The following is a 20,586-nucleotide window of genomic DNA, read 5'->3' on the forward strand; positions in this document are numbered from 1 at the left end:
AGCGTTTTTATCTCTGCACGTCTTACATTATTTTTCTAGGTATAGACATGAAATTGCACATGATAGTCAAAGGATCTATGTTCTGGGTGGTGGCACGTCTTGGACTGCATATTCATTGGATAAGGTAATACATTTTACATTTAAAAAAAAAAATTCTATTAAATGTAACTTCAATCTCTAAATGAAGTACTAACTTCATGTTTTTGCCTCCGATGATATATAGCTGCACGTTTTTTATGTGCTTTTTGAATGGTCTGTTGAGAACCCAGACTGGGGAGTGTGACCTGTCCTGTTAACTAATTCCAGCCTCCATTTCAAATGTTGAGGGGTGGCTCCACTGCTGCATGGGGTTTCAAAAGTATTGCGGGGGATGTCCGTTCCCCTTCAGTGGAGCAGACAAACTCGAAATGCATTAAGTGATACTAAACACTGTTGCATTGTCCCTTATTTTTCTGTATATGGATGATGGCACTAATTCTTTTAATAAAAAAAATATATTATAAAAAAATAAATAAAGACATACCTTTTTTTTCCTAATCTATATACAGCTGTAGCATGACCCAGATCTTTCTCAGCCTATCTGCAGGTAAACATAAGCAGGAGGAGTCCTCTGCTGCTGGTCACTTGTTACATGTTCAAAAAAACAAAACAAAAAACAGCCTTTTGGAATACAGAGTAAAAATATCAAATTGTTTTAAATTGGCATACAAACATATTTGAAATTAAATGATTTATTATTTTGTGGAAATACCATGGTGTGGGTGGATTGCTGTCAGTCCCAGGCTGTGTCGTGCCCTTTCAGCCTGTGTCTTAGAATAAGAGGGAGGTAAAGCAGCTATTAATCCACATGTCATATCCCATCCCCATTGTGTTTATCTAGTCAGTGGGAATGGGGGAGGGAGGGAGTGGGCTGTCATTTACCACTGTGTATATGCCCACATGTGTTTTCCTTTTTCAGCCATTGGGCTGCTTCTGATGATGAAACTCTAGTGCGTATGGGTGTTTTTAAAGCGGGGTTCCACACTAAAGTGGAACTTCTACTCATCGGAACTCTCGCCCCCCTCCGGTGTCACAGTTGGCACATTTCAGGGGGAGGGGGGTGCAGATACCTGTCTAAGGCAGGTATTTGCACCCACTTCCGGACATAGACTCCCATGGGAGTCTATGCCGTTTACTGGCCTGCCACGCTGTCTGCTGGGACACGGGTCCCAGAGACAGCGCGGACCATTCCTATTGTGCTGTGCGACTTGCGCATGCGCAGTAGGGAACCGCAAAGTGAAGCCGCAACGCTTCACTTCCTGATTTCCTCACCTAGAATTGCAGCGGCAGCAGACGAGAGCCAAGTGATCGATCGGCCTCGGCTGCTGACATCGCTGGATCCTGGGACAGGTGAGTGTCCATTTATTAAAAGTCAGCAGCTGCAGTATTTGTAGCTGCTGGCTTTTAATAATTTTTTTTACAGTGAAATCCCTCCTTTAAAGTGGAAGTAAACTCCCCTATCGTTTTCAGCCAAGGAAGCTGCCATTTTTGCCTCTGTTTAATCTTCAACTGCTATGGTGCCGCACATGTGATTCGTTATGACACCAGCCATTGGATGGTTTGATAGTTTGGCTGAGAGCACAGCCAATGTGCAGTTAGCATTCCCGGCATTACTTTTTTTTTTTTTTTTTTTTTTTTAACTGTTTAAATCCATGGGTTTACTTCCACTTTAAAGTGGTTGTAAACCCTTACAAACCACTTTGACCTACAGGTAAGCCTAGATTAAGGCTTACCTGTAGGTCCAAGAAATATCTCCTAAACCTATATGGTTTAGGAGATTTACCTGAAGACTGTCACCGCTGTCTACGGCGGCGCACTGGGCAAGCCGCAGATCGCGGCAATATGCACATGTGCGGGAGTGACGTCATCGCTGCTCTGGCGAATCACAGCACCGGAGCAGCGAGACCCGCCAAGAAGACGGATGATCGGAACTAAAGGGGACAGCGGTGACTTTGCTGGCTCCTGTGTCAGGTAAGTGACACATAATGGACTACTATGTGATGCATAGTAGTCCATTATGCTTTACCTTTGCAGGGAATCAAAGAGGAAGTAAACCCATTAGGGTTTACTTCCTCTTTAAGTTGCATCATCCTGGCTCCATATTTGGTATCTGTTAAATGCTGGCAGTGTACCGTGCACAAAAATGAATATATCTGCTAGGAGAGAAAAGCTCCTGCGAAAAAAAAAAATGGTATTCTGCTATGTTTTGTTTTATCCTATTCTGGTATTATACTAACCTAGCCTTTGCGTTTTTCCTTTCCTTTTTTCTTTTGGTTTTATAACTGCTTCTTTCAAAAAAGATCCACGCTTATAACTTTGAAACAAATACCTGGGAGGAAATTCCTACCAAACCACATGAAAATCTAGGTAGGTTTATTTTATTTTTTTGTGTCACTCTTCTACACATGTGTGCTGTAATGTATGCAAATCTTAAAAGAAACAAATACAAGCTTGTTCTGAACCAGACCCTACCTCCTCACAGAACAGTGTTCAGTAGCATTTGCATTTCTTTCAGTGTCTATAATGGTCAGTTTCTTTTGTGTGTTTGGTTACTAACTCCTGTAGTTTTTCACTTGCATTACTATTCAATGCAAAAGTATACCAGCACACTTTCCAGCTACTCAGCACAAAAATATGTCTAAACTGTTCAACTCCGCTTTAAAACAGAGGTTTTTGTTGCCGCACAGCCCATCAAGGCACCTCTAAAGCCCCATTCATTCACACCTGAGCATTTATAGTGTAGCAAAATGCTCAGGAAGAGCAATCCAAAACGCCTGAAGATCAAATAGTTTTGAAGCCAAATGTGGTCCCTAACTCAAAATGTTCTTAGTTCCAAGTGTAGGACATGTATAGCAAGGCAGAAATTTGAAAGCAGGTTTTTGGTAGGTGGCCTTATCCTGCTTGAAGGTACAGCACCACACCAGAAGTCCAACTTTACTCAAGGCAGCTGAAGACCATCTATGTATACGGTTGTGCTCACAAGTATACATACACTGGCAGAATTTGATTTCTTGGCCATTTTTCAGAGAATATGAATGATAAATGTTTGTGTTATTTTATTCATGGTTAGCGTTTGGCTGAAGCCATTTATTATCAATCAACTGTGTTTATCATAATTGCAACAGAAACTACCCAAATGACCCTAATCAAAAGTTTACATACCCCAGTTCTTAATACCGTGTATTGCCCCCTTTAACCTCAATGACAGCTTGAATTCTTTTGTGGATGAGGCTCTTCATCTTCTCAGATGGTAAAGCTGCCCATTCCTCTTGGCAAAAAGCCTCCAGTTCCTGTATATTCTTGGGCTGTCTTGCATTAACTGCACGTTTTGAGATCTCCCCACTTTATTCTGCTGTAACCAATGACCGGTCGACTTGGCCTTGTGTTTTGGATCTTTGTCATGTTGGAATGTCCAAGTACGTCCCATGCACAGCTTCTTTGCTGATGAATGAAAATGTAACTCCTTTTTTTTTTTTTTTTTGATAACATACTGCATTCATCCTGCCAACAATTTTGCCTTTTTGTAGCTCACACATCCAACAAAACATCAGTGATCCACCTCCCGTACCTTTCATCATAGGCCTTGTTAACTCCTCTCCAAATGTAGCGTTTATGGTTGTGGCCAAAAAGCTAAATTTTTGCTCTCATTACTCCAAATGACTCTGTGCTAGAAGGTTTGAAGCTTGTCTCTTTGCTGTTTGGTGTATTATAAGCGGGATACTTTGTGGCATTTGCGTTGTAATGGCTTTCTTCTGGTGGCTCGACCATGCAGCCCATCTTTCTTCAAGTGCCTCCTTTATTGTGCATCTTGAAACAGCCACACCACGTTTTCAGAGTCCTGTATTTCACCTGAAGTTACTTGTGGGTTTTTCTTTGCATCCCGAACAATTTTCCTGGCAGTTGTGGGTGAAATTTTGGTTGGTCTACCTGACCGTGGTTTGGTTTCAACAGAACCCCTCGTTTTCCACTTTTTGATTAGTTTGGACACTGCTGATTGGCATTCTCAGTTCCTTGGATATCTTTTTATATCCCTTTCCTGTTTTATACAGTTCAACTACCTTTTCCCGCAGAGCCTTTGACAATTCTTATGCTTTCCCCATGACTCAGAATCCAGAAATGTCAGTGCAGCACTGGATGAAAGATGCAAGAAGCAAACAGGTGAGAGGATGGTTACCCTTTTAATAGCCATTCAAACCCCTTTGTGTCAACTTGTGTGCTAGTTATCAGGCCAAAATCACCAGGGTATGTAAACTTTTGATCAGGGTAATTTGATAATAAATGGCTTCAGCCAAACACTAACCACGATTGAAAGAAATGCTTTTGTGTTATCATTCATATTCTCTGAAAAAATTACCCCAGAAATCATAAATTCTGACAAGGTATGTAAACTTATAAGCACAACTGCGTTTGTATGTTTACACCACACCTATGTAAGCGGCAGCCGCTCTGATCAATTAAAAACTAGCAAGTAAGGCAAAAAGATGCACATGGGAAATACAAAAAATCCCTTGCACCTTTTTAAGCTAGTCAGCACAAAAAAACCCCCCCAGGGTTAAAAGAAATGAAGAAAACATTTTTGCTTCATGCATTTTTTCAAATGCTTGTGAAACCTCATTGCATGGTCAAGGCACTTATTTTTTTTTTTTTATTTTTTTTTTAAATGTGGACTTTAAAACTAATATTAGTTTTCTATTATGACACATTCTGTATAGCAATGCATACATTTCTTTCACATCTGGGGGCAGCTCATTCCACCCAACTTAACCACTTTTGTGTCTGGGGCAGGTATTTCATTATACACACAAATTAAAATCTGCATATTTTTTTTGCTAGAAAACTCATTGCAACCCTAAACAATTTATACATTATTTTTATTAGTATTACAGGTCCTTTTTAAAGTGCTGTCAAAAAAAAAGAAGAAGAAAAAAAAAAAATATAATATATATATATATATATATATTCTCACTGCACCATTTTTTCATGAGCATTGTCTACGGTGGGGCACCACAGACATGGTTCTTCTGGTGTTCAGTCTTAATAGGAAGGTGTTAAGATTTGTGGCGAGAATGAGGGATTCCCTGGTGGATGCGATGGGCATTTCGGTGGAGCCATTATTGTCTGTCTCATTTACACTTTCAAGCTCCTCCCTCATCCTCTGCACAGATTGGAGACTACACATTAGACTTGTCAACCCTGGTACGCGGACATGGTGCGACTGGTCGTGGATGTTGCCCTGGTGTCTTCTGACAGATCTTCTGTCTCAATGGCCTATCTTCCACCCTGCTTTACCGTCACTGGCTTTAATGGCCTGGCTCTTGAAAGCCAGGTTCTGAGAGACGGGGTTGTTGGGTTCTGTCATTCCCACCATCTTGAAGGCATGTAAATCCACTACTCGGAGGATTTACTTTCCTACTTGGAAGGCACACATTTCTTGTCCGTGGGCTTTCACCCACATATCTTTTCGATGTCTCGGATTTTGACCTTTTTTCCAACAGGACCTTGATCAGAAGCTTGGCTTGAGTACTATTGTTGGCTAGAGTTCTGCCCTTGTGATTTTCTTCCAGCATCCTCTGACCACGCTCTGTTGGAGCTGACGGGCTTGTCCTTTAAGTTTTTCTAATTGGTTTTGCACAGGGATGAGGTGGTTCTCTGTCCGCATCCCTCCTTCTTTTCAAAGGTGGTATCCAATCTGAATGAAGACATTGTCCTTCTCTTCCCTCTGTCTGCGCCTTTCACATCCTAAGGAGGTTGCGCTGCATTCTTTTGTATGTGCTTTGGGCTGTTTGTGTACCTGTCTGCTACAGCCTCCTTCTGGAAGTCAGTCTCTTTTTGTGATCGTGGATGGCCCACGTAAAGCAGTGGTCATCAACCCTGTCCTCAGTGCCCACTAACAGGCCAGGTTTTATGTATTACCTTGGGGAGATGCAGACCAGAATACTGCAATCACTGGGCAACAAATGAGATCACCTGTGATGTATTTCAGTTGTCTTGCAAAGCTGGCCTGTTAGTGAGCCCTGAGGATAAGGTTGATGACCACTGACGTAAAGGCTTTGCAGGTTCCTCTGCCACTATTTTGTGATGGATCAGGCACACCTTTACCAAGTTTTACAAACTTTATGTAAACAACTACAGTTTTAAATTCATTTTTTTTTCTAATTATACAATCTGACGAAGTGGTAACAGAATTTTTAGAAACGTCTGTAAATTTAGTAGAAATTTACATTTACTAAATTTAGACCTTTTGCTCAGTACTTTTGTTGAAGCACTGTCGGCAGAAATTATAACCTTGAGTCTTTGGGTATGACACGACAAGCTTTGCACACCTGGATTGGGTGATTTTTCTGCAATTCTTTGCAAGCCCAGTCAGGATGGGTGGGGGACCGTTGGCGGACAACCATTTTCTGGTCTCCTTAGCGATGTTCAATAGGGTTCAAGGCTCTGGCTGTACCACTCTAGGGCATTGAGTTGTTCCAAAGTCACTCCTGTGTTATCTTGTATGTGTGTTTTAGGATCATTGTCCTGTTGGAAGGATGAAACTTTTGGCCCTGCGCTGTGGAGCAGGTTTTCATTGAGGATATCTCTCTACTTTGCTGCATTCAGTTTTCCCTCAACCCTGGCTATACTCCCAGTCCCTGTTGCTGAAAAAACATCCCCACTGCATGATTCTGTCACCATCATGCTTCACTGTTGGCATGGTATTGGGCAGGTAATGAGCAGTCCATAACAAAATTGAAAAGTGAAGGAGGTCTGAATACTTTATAAATGCAGTGGAAGTAGTAGCAGCCTGCTCATGATGGGTATCCTTTTATTTCTTAATGCTAGGTCAGCTTTATTGTTGTGCAGGAAATCTAAATATGGTTTGACTTCTGTATTTCAGGTTTTCCTGCTGCCAGAAGATGTCATAGTTGTGTCCAAATAAAACATGGTGAGTTTTTTTTTTTTTTTTTTGTTTACACACAGATCAGTAATTCCGAGGAGGCAATCGGACCAACCTGCTTAGTACTTTGCTTTAAAAAGAACCTATTGCCAGACCATTATTAAAAAAAATATAAAAAAAATAAATGAATACCATATAATAATTGCAAGTAACACATTTTTTTGCATGCTGTTTTGTCTGTGAAAACCTACATTGTATAGCCCCCCATACGCCAAGAAACGGTTGAAACTTTGGATTTGAGTCTGTAGCCCCAGCAGACTCACAATTCTCACTCAGGTGACACTAGTACATATAGTATTCCTTGTCACTGCTTCCTTGGCCGCTACATAAAACATTGTAGGGAGGGGCAGAGGAGCTGGGCCAACACAGACCGTAATTAAACACTCATGGGGGGAGGTGTCTGACACATTAGGAAGGAGGATATGCTATGGGCATTGACTCTTTTGAAGTCACTTTTTTTGCAAATTCAAAGGCCCATTGCGTTTTGAGGAAAAAAAACAAAAAACGGGTAATTGAACTTAAATGACTGCAAGTAAGCCTCTTTTTATACTTTTAAGTTGGTGACAGTCTCTTTAATGTTACCACTGAACAGTTGTCTGCTTTGTAGAACTGATGAGACCATTTTTGATTTGCATGGAGTGTGGAAGGTTTAGGACTTCTGTGAGGGTTTTGTTTGTGTCCCTATTGGGGAAATTTTCTCTCTTAGAATTTTGCTAGTGGGACTGGAAGTGCAGGCTTATCACCCAAATGGGACACAAACTGCAATAAACATTGGTCTATTTAACAACCGGGCACTTAAACACCCTTAATAACCAGACCAATTTTCAGCTTTTGGTGCTCTCACATTTTGAATGACAATTACTCAGTCATGCAACACAATGTTGCCCATTTGAAATTTTTGTCCTTTTTTTCACACAAATAGAGCTTTATTTTGGTGGTATTTAATCACCGCTGGGTTTTTTTATTTTTTGTGCTATAAAAGAAAAAAGACCGAAAATTCTGTAAAAAAAATAAATAAATAAAAATAAAATAAATAAATAAAAAATATTTCTTCCTTTCTGTTATAAAATTTAGCAGATTAGTAATTTAAGTACAACTTAAATTACTAAGTACAAATTGGTGGCTATTATTTGGTCTTTGTGAAAGTTCTAGAGACCACGAGCCAATATCTGAAAATTGATCACACCTGAAGTATTGACAGCTTATCTCATTTCTTGAGACTCTAACATGGCAGAAAGGTACAAATGCCCCCCAAATTACCCCTTTTTGGAAAGCAGACATTCCAAGATATTTAGTAAGAGGCATGATGAGTTTTTTGAAGCTGTCATTTTTTCCCACAATTCTTTGCAAAATCAAGATTGATTTTTTTTTTTTTTTTTTTTTTCCCACAAAATTGTCATATCAGGTTATTTCTCACACATAGCATATGCATACCACAAATTACACCCCAAAACACATTCTGCTATTACTCCTGAGTATGGCAATACCACATGTGTGAGACTTTTACACAGCGCGGCCACATACAGAGGCCCAACATGCAGGGAGCACCATCGGGCATTCTGGAGTACCCAGGCCAATTCTGAAATTTTTCTCCTACATGTAAAAATAATCATTTATTTTCTAGAAAATTACATAGAACACCAAAACATTATATATGTTTTTTTTAGCAAAGACCCTAGAGAATACAATGGTGGTCGTTGCAACTTTTTATCTTGCATGTTATTTGCGCAGCAATTTTTCGAACGTGTTTTCTGGGGGGGGTGGGGTTTGTGCTTTAAAAAAAACAAAACCGTAAAGTTAGCCCAATGTTTTTGCATAATGTGAAAGATGACGTTACGCCGAGTAAACAGATGCCTAACGCGTCACCCTTCAAAATTGCACACACTCGTGGAATGGCGCCAAACTTTGCTACTTAATCCCCATAGGCGACGCTTACATTTTTTTTACTGGTTACATGTTTTGAGTTCAAGGAGGTCTAGAGCCAAAATGATTGCTCTCACTCTAACGTTCGCATCGATACCTCACATGTGTGGTTTGAACACCGTTTTCATATGTGGGTGGGACTTGCGTATGCGTTCGCTTCTGCAGGCGAGCACATGGGTACAGGGGCGCTTTAAAAAAAAAAATTTTGTTTATTTTAGTTTGGCATTCCCCCCCCCCCAAATACTTTTTTTGATCACTTTTATTCCTATTACAAGGAATGTAAACATCCCTTGTAATAGGAATATGGCATGACAGGTCCTCTTTACAGTGAGATATGGGGTCAATAAGACCCCACATCTCACCTCCTAGGCTGGGAAGCCTGAAATAAAAAATAAAAAACGATTCTGGCTTTGATCGTATTGGCGAGTCGGTAGAAGCACCGCCGGGAGGGGGGGGGCGGGATGTCCCCTCTCGCCTCCTGTAAGCACGATCAAACAGCGGAACAGCCACTATGATCGCCGGCTGAAAAAACTGATATCTGAATGATGCCTGTAGCTACAGGCATCATTCAGATATCCCCGCACAAAGTCAAGGACGTCATATGACAGCCGGCGGGAGGGAAGTGGTTAAAATGCATATATTTTTTATTTTTTTTAACACAAAGTTGTCCATTTTATACAATATTTCTAACACATAGCATGTACATAACAAAAATTACACCCCAAAATAGATTCTCCTACTCCTTCTGAGTATGGCGATACCTCATTTTGTGAGACTTCCACAGCCTGGCAACATAGAGAGGCTGAACACAGCCAAGCATGGCTGGTTATTGCTGGGCATCGCCGACTATGGCTGGGTATGGCAATTTATGACAGAGTATTGGCAGGGTATTGCGGGGTTAATTGTTGGTGAGCAGCGCTGTGGGCACTGCCGATGCAGCCCACAGCGTTGCTGACTCCGATTTCTCCCCTCACTGTACCGATTGATACGGAGAGGGGAGGGAGGTTTGTTTACAAGTGATCACTCCATCATTTGCGATGAGCGGCCGTTGACCGTGATTCGCGATAGGGCACGGAAGCTCTCGAGTGCGCGCCCCAGGGGGCGCGCGAGTGCGGAATTCTGGGAGAACGTCCTATGACGGCCTCCCAGAGTTAAGCAACTGCCCTGTAGCCGTCATTCGGCTATGGGCCGGTTGTTAAGTGCTTAATAAACTAGGGTTAACAATGTTTGTATGCAAATCGCTGTATACAGATCCAATGAGGTAATCAAAATTTGAGTATGTCCGTCCTCTTGGCTGCAATGGATAACATTACAAACACAAGAGAATGTGATGTTGATCTTGCTCCCCTGCTTTTATAGTGTTAGATCCAGTCACACTGCAAACACAAATAATGCAATTCAGGCTGCTGCACCCTGACCCTTTTGTCTCTTATACATGCATATATATATATATATATATATATATATATATATATAATTTTTTTTTTTTACCATATTGGTGGTAGTTTGAATATTTTTTTATTTTTTGGGTTGGGGATTGTGGTCACACAGCCAGTTTACTGTAAAATCCAGCTGACATTTGGTAAGCTATCTTCTTTCTTTTTAGAAGTGTTTATTTGTGGTGGTTACAATGGAGAGGTGATCTTGGGAGATCTGTGGAAGCTAAACTTGCTGACATTTCAGTGGACAAAGCTTCTTGCTATAATGCCTGAGCCAGCATACTTCCATTGTGCAGCAGTTACCCCGGTATGTCCTTTATTTTTTTATTTTTTACTGATTACCTAATGTGTCATAACCATATGCAGCAGTAGTCATTTTGTAGTAACTTGCATTTGTATGTCACTTTTTGTTTTTATATTCTAGGCTGGCTGTATGTATATCCACGGAGGTGTAGTTAATATCCAACAAAACAAGCGGACTGGATCCTTGTTTAAAATCTGGCTGGTAGTCCCCAGCCTCTTAGAACTGTGTTGGGAGAACTTGCTGAAACATTTCCCCCAGCTTGCTCACCTTCCCACCAATCAGCTTCTACAGCTTGGACTGTCACAGGGGCTTATTGAGAGGTTAAAATAAAGAAGCTGCATGCTCCTCTGTTTTGTTTATGGAGTTCTGTGATGAATTTGGGGCTCTCCCCCCAGAAGTCCGCTGCTAACAAGATCTGGATGCCTGGACCTTACACAATATCTGTGGCCTTCGATCCTTTTCATGTTTTAACTAGACCAGCGCATAAACCAGTCATTTTAAGTTTCTCGCCTTTACTGGTCATCGTGACTTTTTATTCAAAGAGAACTTAGACTATTGAAACTTCAACTTGTACTTTTAAATATTTAACTTATTTTTCTTTGTTTTACATGGGAAAACATCCTGCTTTAGCCTTGATCCTTGTATACATGTTCTTATCAATCTCACTGTGGCTGCATAGCATAAGGACCGTTGGTCATGGCTGCTCCAGCATACCGACAAAATGCTTCATGCTGCAGGTGTACAATTCATGCCAAATCATAACTATAGTGTTCATTCAGACAGTCAACCCCCAGCCTGGGATTCATTAATCGTGGTGGTCTAAAAAAATAGAAAAAAAAAAATTCTTTCTGTGGACAAAGCCTGTCAGATTGTGGTAGAGGATGCATTTTGGCAACATCAGAAGAGTGTATGTACAAAATGATACTTGGAGAATGAAAACGTATTATTTTTTTGGTCACCTTTTTTTCTACAGGAATTCCATGCCTTGCTGCCTCTTATTTTATAAATGACACTACAGATTGTCAGTCCATCTACATCACTTGCTAAAGCTGCTCTAGAAAATAAGGAAGGCCTGCAACTGACTTGACAAGTGCTTCTTCTCCTACTAGACCATTCAGAAGATCAGTGTGATTACCCAAGTCTACTATGTCTGTGTATTAAAACTGCGTGAACGTGGGTCGTGGACATCTTTGTTCTATTTCTCCTATTTCGTGTTTTGTATGAAACTTGGACAAAAGAGAAAAGGCAGCTTAGGACACAGTTTCAGGACATCACGCTGTAATGCTAGTCCACTTGTCTGAGAGCTGCTGGACAAATGTAAACATGGGTTAGGACAGGTATGTCTAGCATTCTACAGTATTCTCCTCATCTTGTAGCTTTGTGGGCATGGTGTTTGTGATCCTATTGCAGGTAGATGGTTTTAGATAATTTGCTACTGTCTGTGTTCCACGACTTTAGCAAATGCAGGGAAGGTTGAGCAATTCTACAAACCTTAACATGTCCTTATCAGTTACCAATTTATCAACCTGAATGCGGTCTTTGTTATTGTCGCTGTCTGCTTTTCCCCCACACATGACTTGGAAACCAAATTAGAACTGCTTTAAAAATAGGTGACTGACTGTACCCATGACGTGGCTTTTTATTACTACCACCAGCAAATAGTATCTTTTCATTTTAAATTTTATTTTTTTGCTTGAATGTTAAAACTTCACAATCGATAAATTAACTACTGTTATACTGCAAGATGTAAAATTATGAAAAAATGGTACATTATTATTATATCTTTTTTTTTTTTTTTTTTTTTTTTTATGATTGTATTATGAAATCGACACTGCAGTGTAACTTTAAAAATGCCATTGTCCTAACATCTACGAAGATATTGAAAGCAACTTATGGGTTGTATTCAGGATGGTGCCAGGGTCCGAACGAATTTATTACCACTGAAACTTATTTTATAAATGCACAAAACAAATTCATAGCCTGACATGGCATAGTATGTGTTGTCAGTGGTTTAAGCAGTTTTTACATTGTACTACCTACCTACATGCATTTGTGTTTGGTGGTGGTGTTTTTTGTTCTTTTTTTGTTTGTTTGTTTTTTTTTTTTGTTTGTTTTTTTTGTTTTAATTTTCTGTAGTATGTAAAATCTTTTTGAAATGTTTTCATATCTTAGTAGTGCCTTTTTTTTGATTAGCTTTACAGAGGTGCAATCCATTACTGCAGCAATTCTTAACAAGGAATTTAAGCCTTAGCAATAAGAGACCAAATATAAATTTGCCTCTGCTTCCAGTTTCCTGTGATTCGTTGGAGAACAGGAAATATAATCTGGCTATATTGTAAGATTTTTTTTTTAATGCACTATATAGAAAGGCTCTTTTAAAAATGTACCATTTAAAACAATACATTTTTCCATTGTGGGGTTTAAAATGAATGGGCACCAAAATGACAAATGCTTCCCAGAAACCCGAGCATTTGTTTTCCTTAGTGGTGTTGGTAATCCCTCAGTGCTGGCAACTGAGTTTGGGATCGATCATTCATGCATGCTGTTTGCTGACGTTTTTGTTTTTGTTTCCCCCAATGTTTTTTGGCTCCCTTTTTTGTCATTGCTGCTTTACCTGGAGATGCTGACATTGAGTCCTGTAACTCACTGCCTTCTACCATGTTAGTCAGGTTCTTTTTGTAACAAGTGTAACTTCCCTTAGATGAACATTTTTCTTGAAACTTTGTGTGTGTAATATATTATATAATTTTTTTTTTTTAACTTTATTGACTTGACTATGCTGCCTTAACCCAATGCATACCTGTGTCCAGTATCAATGGAGCCACATCAGGAGGAAGAAGATAAACCTCATACCCATGGCAAATGTTTTTTTTTATGAATACCTTAGCAAGGAAAGGGTTTAAATCTAAATCGCCCTTTCACAGAAATTTAAATATTGTGTTAACTTCGGCATGATCTGTATGTGAAAAGCTTAAGTGTGTTTTTAGCTTTTAAAACTTCTACACCTTACTGTAAAAATTAAAGTGCAATATTTCGCATTCTGTCCATGCATGATAAATGCATTTTATGATTTTTACATGTCATTTTTGCTTCTTTTTTTGGTCTGAATTGAATAAAAAAAAAAAGTGTTTTTTTTTGTTTAATAAACTATCTTGGGTTCTAACTAAAAATCAAACCTCTCATAAGTATTTGCTTAAAGTAGAAAAGGCAAAATATTTTTTTTTTTGTCTTGAACAAAGTGGGGATGGATCAGGTTTTTATCACATTTTAGTTTTAGGCAGTTCCAGCACTGACTGTAATGGCAAGGGGTGCTGGGGTAGGGTCTATTGATGCTGGCTGCTTGGGGAGCTATTCTGCCTGAGCGGGGTGGGGGACCTATTGTTGATGGGTCAGTTGTTTCTGGAAAAGATCTACGTTTGAGGGAGTCTTATTGTTGCTGGCCGTGGGGAGGTCTGTTGTTGCTGCCAAGAGTCTGTTGTTGCTGCCAGGGAATTTAGTGGCGGGTGGTCCATTGGGGTGAGGGAGGGGGGTTATTTGTTGCTGGTGGGGAGCTCTATTGTTACTGGCTGTAGGGGATCTATTTTACTGCATTTATTACTAAATTCCATACAAATTACTTGGCAATGCAAAATGATGGTTCTGTATTCTCTAAAAGGGCTGTACTGGGAGGTGGGTAGTGGGTGGAATTAAGGAATGGTGCTTGGAGGTGGGTAAAGGCAGAGAGAAGGGGTGACTCAGAAAGGGAGAGTTCCTGCACCTATTCTCTGAGGGAAAAAAAAGCCCTGGGTTTAGTAGGATTCACCCTCCTCCTGTTTTTCCTTTTTACCATGATCAAAAGTGAAAGACAATCTCACATTTTGGTTTGTCCCCTGAACAGTAAAAGATGCGGATGCTAGTTCTTGCGATCTGGGGGTCCTTTTCATTTGCAGGGATTTGGAATTGATCCATCCTAAAACTGTAAAAAACTTTTAATTCTGTCAAGCCTGGTCTGCAGGGTAATTAACCACTTCAGCCCGGGACCATTTTGCAGGCCAAAAACCAGAGCACTTTTTGCGATTCGCCATGGTATCGTTTTAGCTGACAGTTACGCGGTCGTGTGACGTGGCTCCCAAACAAAATTGATGGATATCCCCCCTAATAGCTTTCTTTTGGAGGTATTTGATCACCCCTGTGTTTTTTTGCGCTATAAACAATTTTTTTTTGAAAACTTAGTTTTTTTTTGTTTTGTTTTTTTACATTTTGCTATAATATCCCCCAAAACTGTATATAAAAAATGTTTTCCCTCAGTTTAGGCCGATATCTATTCATATTTTTGGTAAAAAAAATTGCAATAAGTGATTGTAAAAGTTATAGCATTTAAAAAATGGGGTATAGTTTTATGGCATTTTTCTAAAAAAAAATTTTTTAATAGTAATGGCGGTGATCAGCGATTTTTATTTTTATTTTTTTATTTATTTTTTTTTTATCGTGGCTGCGAACTTATGGCGGACACATCGTAAATTTTTGGGACCATTGTCATTTATACAGCAATCAATGCTATACAAATGCACCGATTCCAGTATATATGACGTTGGCAGTGAAGGAGTTGACCACTAGGTGGCAATGTATGGGGTTAAGTGAGCCCTGGGGAGTGTTTCTAACTGTTGGGGGGGCGTGGCTGTGTATGACACGTCACTGATCTCTGCTCCAATTAGAGGGAGCAGAGATCTGTGACACTGTCACTAGGCAGAACAGGAAGATGCTTGTTTACATTAGACTATCGTGGGTGTCCCCGTGGCGAGAGAGTCCGCGGGACCCATGATCAGACTCATGGAGGTCCTGACCGGCGTGCACGTGATGGCATGGCAGCAAATTTAAAGGGATGTACCTGTACGCCCATTTGCCTGTCTGTGCCATTTTGTCGACGTATATCGTCGTGCGCCGGTCGGCATGTGGTTAACCACTTCATCTCTGGAAGATTTAGTTCCCTTCATGACCAGGCCATTTTTTTTGATACAGCACTGCATTACTTGAATTTTTCCCCCACAAATGGAACTTCCTTTTGGTGGTCTTTGATCACCCTTGCGGGTTTTATTTTTTGTGCTATAAAGAGAGACTCAAGCGTATATTGTTTGGTTTGCGCAAAAGTTATAGCGTCTATAAACGAATGGGATATATTTAGCTTATTTATTTATTTTTTAACAAGTAATGGCAGCGATCAGTGACTTGTAGCAGCACTGCGATAATTGTGGTGGACAGTCGGAACATTGACACTTTTTGGTAACTAGTGACACTAATGCAGTGATCAGTGCTAAAAAAAAATGCAGCCACTTTACTATTGACACTGGCAGGGAAGGGGTTAACAGGAGCGATCAAAGGGTTACATGTGTGCCTGACCGGTGCTTGTATTAGAAGCCATGGATCCGTGCCCCTGCTTAGCAGAAACATGGGATCTATGTCTTCTGTACTGACAGGATGACAAGCTGACTTGTTAACATGGGCATATCACTGTTCTGCCTGTGTACCGAAGCATTGGTGGGTGCTGGTGGACATCAAGTTTGCCTACCTGCTGATCCGCTTCCACTGTGTCTAATCGAACCGAGGCACGCACGCCTGACCTGCAAGTGCAGGATCGCGCACTAGGTATGTGATCCTGCATAGGAGAGCTGCCGCCACGTGTGTGTGTGTGTGTGTGTGTGTGTGTGTATATACACGGTTGGCAATCGGTGGTTGTTCAGGATTTATATAGCGCTGACCGTTTTACGCAGTGCTTTACAACATTAGAGCAAGACAGTACAATTACAATTCAATACAGGCGGAATTGGAGGGCCCTGCTCGTTGGAGCTTACAATCTAGGAGGGAGGGTCAAGGTGTACAAAAGGGTAATAGCTGTGGGGGATGAGGTAATGGAAAAAATTGTGAAGTTGTTAGATGGAGGCAAGATAGGCTTCTCTGAAGAGGAATGTTTTCAGGGATTGCCTAAAAGTGGATAAATTTGGAGACAGTCTGACAGATTGGGGTAGCGAATTCCAGAGGATGGACGAGGCTCGGGAGAAGTCCTGGAGGTGGTTATGGGAGGAGTTGATGAGGGAGCTAGACAGCAGGAGGTCTTGGGAGGAATGAAGAGGTAGATTTAGGTTTGTATTTTGAGACTAGGCTAGTGATTTAGTTGGGGGCAGAGTTGTGGATGGCTTTGTAACTGATTATTAGTATTTTGAATTTAATTTTGTTGGGCAAGTGGCAGCCAAGGGAGGGATTGGCACAGAGCGTTGGCAGATACAGTGCGGTTTGTAAGGTGGATGAGTCTGGCAGCAGCATTCATGATGGTCTGAAGGGGGTGATAGTCTTTTTAAAGGTAAGCCAATGAGGAGGGAATTGCAGTAGTTAAGGTGAGAGATAACTAGGGAGTGAATCAGGAGCTTTGTGGGTGAGTCCAGAATAACGCCTAGCACGCTAACATGTGGGGATGGTTGTGCCATTGCTCTTGACAGATAAGTCAGGGGAAGAGGCACATTGTGGAGGAAATATTAGAAGGCCGGTTTTGGACAAGTTGCATTTGAGGAAGTGGTATGACATCCATACAGATATGTCTGTTAGTAAGTTAGAGATGCAGGAGGAGAGAGAGAAATTTGTGTGTCGTCAATGTAAAAATTATTTTGAAAGCTGTAAGAGGTTATCAGCTGACCCAGGGAAGAGGTGTAGATTGAAAATTAAGAGGTCCAAGAACAGAATTTTGGGGACCCCGACGGAGAAGGGAAGAGGCAGTGTCAGAATTTGTGTTGGTGTTTTGTTTAACTGCCTCTTGATGATTGACCACAAGTTCTCAATGGGATTAAGGTCTGGGGTGTTTCCTGGCCCTGGACCCAAAATTTAAATTTTTTTTATTTTATTTTTTTTGAATACCCCCAAGCCACTTAGTTATCACTTTTGCATTATAGCAAGGTGCTACGTCATGCGGGAAAAGGCATTGTTCCTCACCAAACTGTTCTTGGTGGTTGGGAGACGTTGCTCTTGGAGGAAGTTTTTGTACTATTTTTTTTTTTTTATTTTTTTTAATTCATGCCTGTATTCTTATGATTTTGCCTAAGTGAGCCCATTCCCTTGGCTGAAAAGCAGCCCACTGGTCACTGGCTTCTCTGAGGACGTACGGCGCCAAGGTGAGCTGAGCATCCAGGCCGCTCTGCAGCGCCGCCTTTTGGCAGTTCATAAGATGCTGCTGGGTTATTGATGTGACCATGGACTTCATCATTATTTATGTACCTGATTCTCACTTATACCTCGGGAGTAGCCATTTGGCTTTTTTTTATTTTTTTTTTAATTCTTCAATACATACTGCACTCAGTATGCACTTGAGTTTAATTAGTGAGCTCATTCACACTGTCTCAATCGGTGCGGTACGGCATCGATTTCCAAAAGTAGTTTCTCTATGAACCTGCACAGCTGTTTTTTTTTTTTTTTTTTAATTAATTATTACCTCTGAACCTGCACTGAAATGCAGGATTTGAAATCGTACTCTTTCAGCCAACACAGAAGTGGTGTTGATCAGGGCTGGATCCTCACCCCACCCACAATGGATGCTGTGCCCATGCCGGTAAGCTCCTCCTCCCGTTATCAGACTGCACTCAGCCTCTTTACAGGACATGTAGAGAAGCTGCTCACAGGCGAGAACAGAATCTTTAACAAACAAAACCTCAATCTGCACAGTGTGTATCTCTACCCTGTTGTAGTTCTCAGATCGAAAAAGCAGCAGAGCTGCAACAGCCAATATCAGTGAGAAGTTTCTGCAATTTATTGTGGGCTCATTTCACTTCTGCTTCAGTTCCTCTCTCGATCTACATCTCTCCCAGCCACAGCCTTGCAGTAGAACAGACAGTTCTTTCACTGATCCTCCTGCAGTTTTCCCACTTCACTTCATCCCCTCTTCTGTTTATAATTCTACTCCCCCTCACATAAATTGCCTTTGATGTCAGCTCTGGGTATTCTACAGGCTTCCACACATGCAGCCATCTGTGCTGACACCCTTTCCTTCCCAGCAACTGTCTTATCAAAATCGTGCACCTAACAAGCACTTTCTCTGCAGCGCTTCAGTCTGCTCTTCATTAAGACCCCTTTCACACTGAACGCTGTCCTGCGCTAGCTAAAAGGAGCTGCGCTTTACCGTTGAGGTGTGGGTGGGTGCTTTTAACACTAAAGAAGGGGTTAAAAGCACTGCTGCCGATGTGCTTTGCAGGTGCTTTGGCAGTGCTGCCCATTGAGTTCAATGGCAGGAGCAGTGTATACACTGCTCCCACACCGCCCTAAGACCCCTTTCACACTGAGGCACTATAGCACTAAAAAATAGCACCTGCAAAGAGCCTCTCCTGTCGCTCCAATCTATAAGCCTGAGGGCTTTCAGACTGGAGCAGGGCATAAAAAAAAAAAAGCCCTACTAGCAGAAGCTTCTTTAAGGCACTTCAGGAAATCAATGGGCAGTGGCTCTTTGCTGGCACTTGTAAACCTTTTATTTGCTGCTAGCAGGGGGTTAAAATTCCCCCTTCTAGCGGCGAAAAAGCACCGCTGACTCCCAACTGCTGTGATTGTGACAGTGCCCTAAATATGCTGCTTGGAGGACTTTTATTTTCGTCCTGCAAGCGCACTGCCCCACTGTGAAAGTACTCAGGCTTTCAGACTGGGGAGGGTTTGAGGTGCTATTTTTAACACTAAAGTGTCTAAAAAGCGCCTTCAGTGTGAAAGGGGTCTAAGGGATTTTATTCAAATCCCACAATAAATAAAATCAACAAAACTTGTCCTCTTCACAGCATTGCCACATACACTGTTCAAATGTGGCCAGATACTTTATTGACATGTGATATTTGTTCGCCACTTGCTGGGAGTACAGAGGGGTGATTATATAGCTCGCTATGGACACAGTTCACTGCTCCTCCCACCTTCCTGAACCACTTCCGGTTATACTCCTCCGTACTTTAGAACGCTGGGCATCACTTATGGTTGTCGCTAGGCCACGCCCTGATGCGTTTCGTCATCATGACTTTCTCAAAGCTGTCCCAGCGCGTGGTGAACAAATACCGCATGACAACAAGGTATCTGGCCAAATTTGAACAGTGTCTGTGGCAATGCTGTAAAGAGGACAAGTTTTGTTGATTTTTATTTTATACATCGTGGGATTTTAATAAAAGTTATAAATAGAACTGGACTATGTGAAGATTTTCTCTTTCTCCATATGGTGTTTGTGAATAACCCTTTGGAAGCTGGGAAGAATTAAAGGCACAGGGTAGCGAAGCTCCGTGAGATTTTAAGGAAGGTCTGATATTATCCAAATTGTGGTGAGTGCAAACCCCAGAGGGGAATGTGATATGCATGTGTGGCGGAATCTGGTGGATGGGTGCACAATTGATAAAATATCACCATCAGTTTCTGGACTTTTTCTCTGCACTTTTTAACACTATTTTAAAACCGCTATTAGGTGCCAAGCATTCAGTTTTATTATTATTAATTCCTTTGGTGTTATATTGGACAGGAATTGGATTTGGTCATTATAGGAATGACATGAGTGCTGCTAATGATGAATGTCATCTGATGATTTATGTGTGATCAAGAAGTTGCGTTTATCATATTTTACGATATTCTAGGCCAGTACTGCCAGAGTTGGGATTCAAACCAATGACCCTAATGCTACCAGTCAGAAGTGCTGCCCTTGCCACTTGCAATATAGAATGCAAGGACACCCCATCCAACCTCTCCCACTGCCTGCTAGCCCCATTTTCTTCTGTTGCTGTTGTTCATAGGCGATTAAGGAAATTTGTTATCCATACTTACCATAATTTTCCTTTCCTGGATCCTCCCCGTGTCAGCCTACTATGCGTCAGCTCTGCCCCCTCCAGGACCACCTTTTTCTTAGCCCATAAAGGGCAGCTGTCCGCCCACACCAGTATTCAAAAAATACCCACCTTGCGATGGATAAACTG

At 41.2% G+C, this 20,586-nt stretch overlaps 1 protein-coding gene across 2 annotated transcripts in view; it reads left to right on the forward strand.

Annotated features, from left to right (window-relative positions):
• Positions 1–13,718, forward strand: part of KLHDC10 (kelch domain containing 10) — a 78,969-nt gene extending 65,251 nt beyond the window's left edge. For both annotated transcript variants that reach the window (XM_077473007.1, XM_077473006.1), the window contains 5 exons: positions 40–124; positions 2,340–2,406; positions 6,917–6,964; positions 10,506–10,645; positions 10,763–13,718. In XM_077473007.1, coding sequence (XP_077329133.1) covers positions 40–124; positions 2,340–2,406; positions 6,917–6,964; positions 10,506–10,645; positions 10,763–10,972 — 550 coding nt within the window. In that variant the 3' untranslated portion in view covers positions 10,973–13,718. The remainder of the gene's footprint in view (positions 1–39; positions 125–2,339; positions 2,407–6,916; positions 6,965–10,505; positions 10,646–10,762) is intronic.
• The last annotated feature ends 6,868 nt before the right edge of the window (positions 13,719–20,586 follow it).

Source organism: Lithobates pipiens, unplaced genomic scaffold, assembly GCF_037356315.1.
Source record: "Lithobates pipiens isolate NorthernLeopardFrog02 unplaced genomic scaffold, aLitPip1_a1.2 Scaffold_8, whole genome shotgun sequence".
Taxonomy (NCBI): domain Eukaryota; kingdom Metazoa; phylum Chordata; class Amphibia; order Anura; family Ranidae; genus Lithobates; species Lithobates pipiens.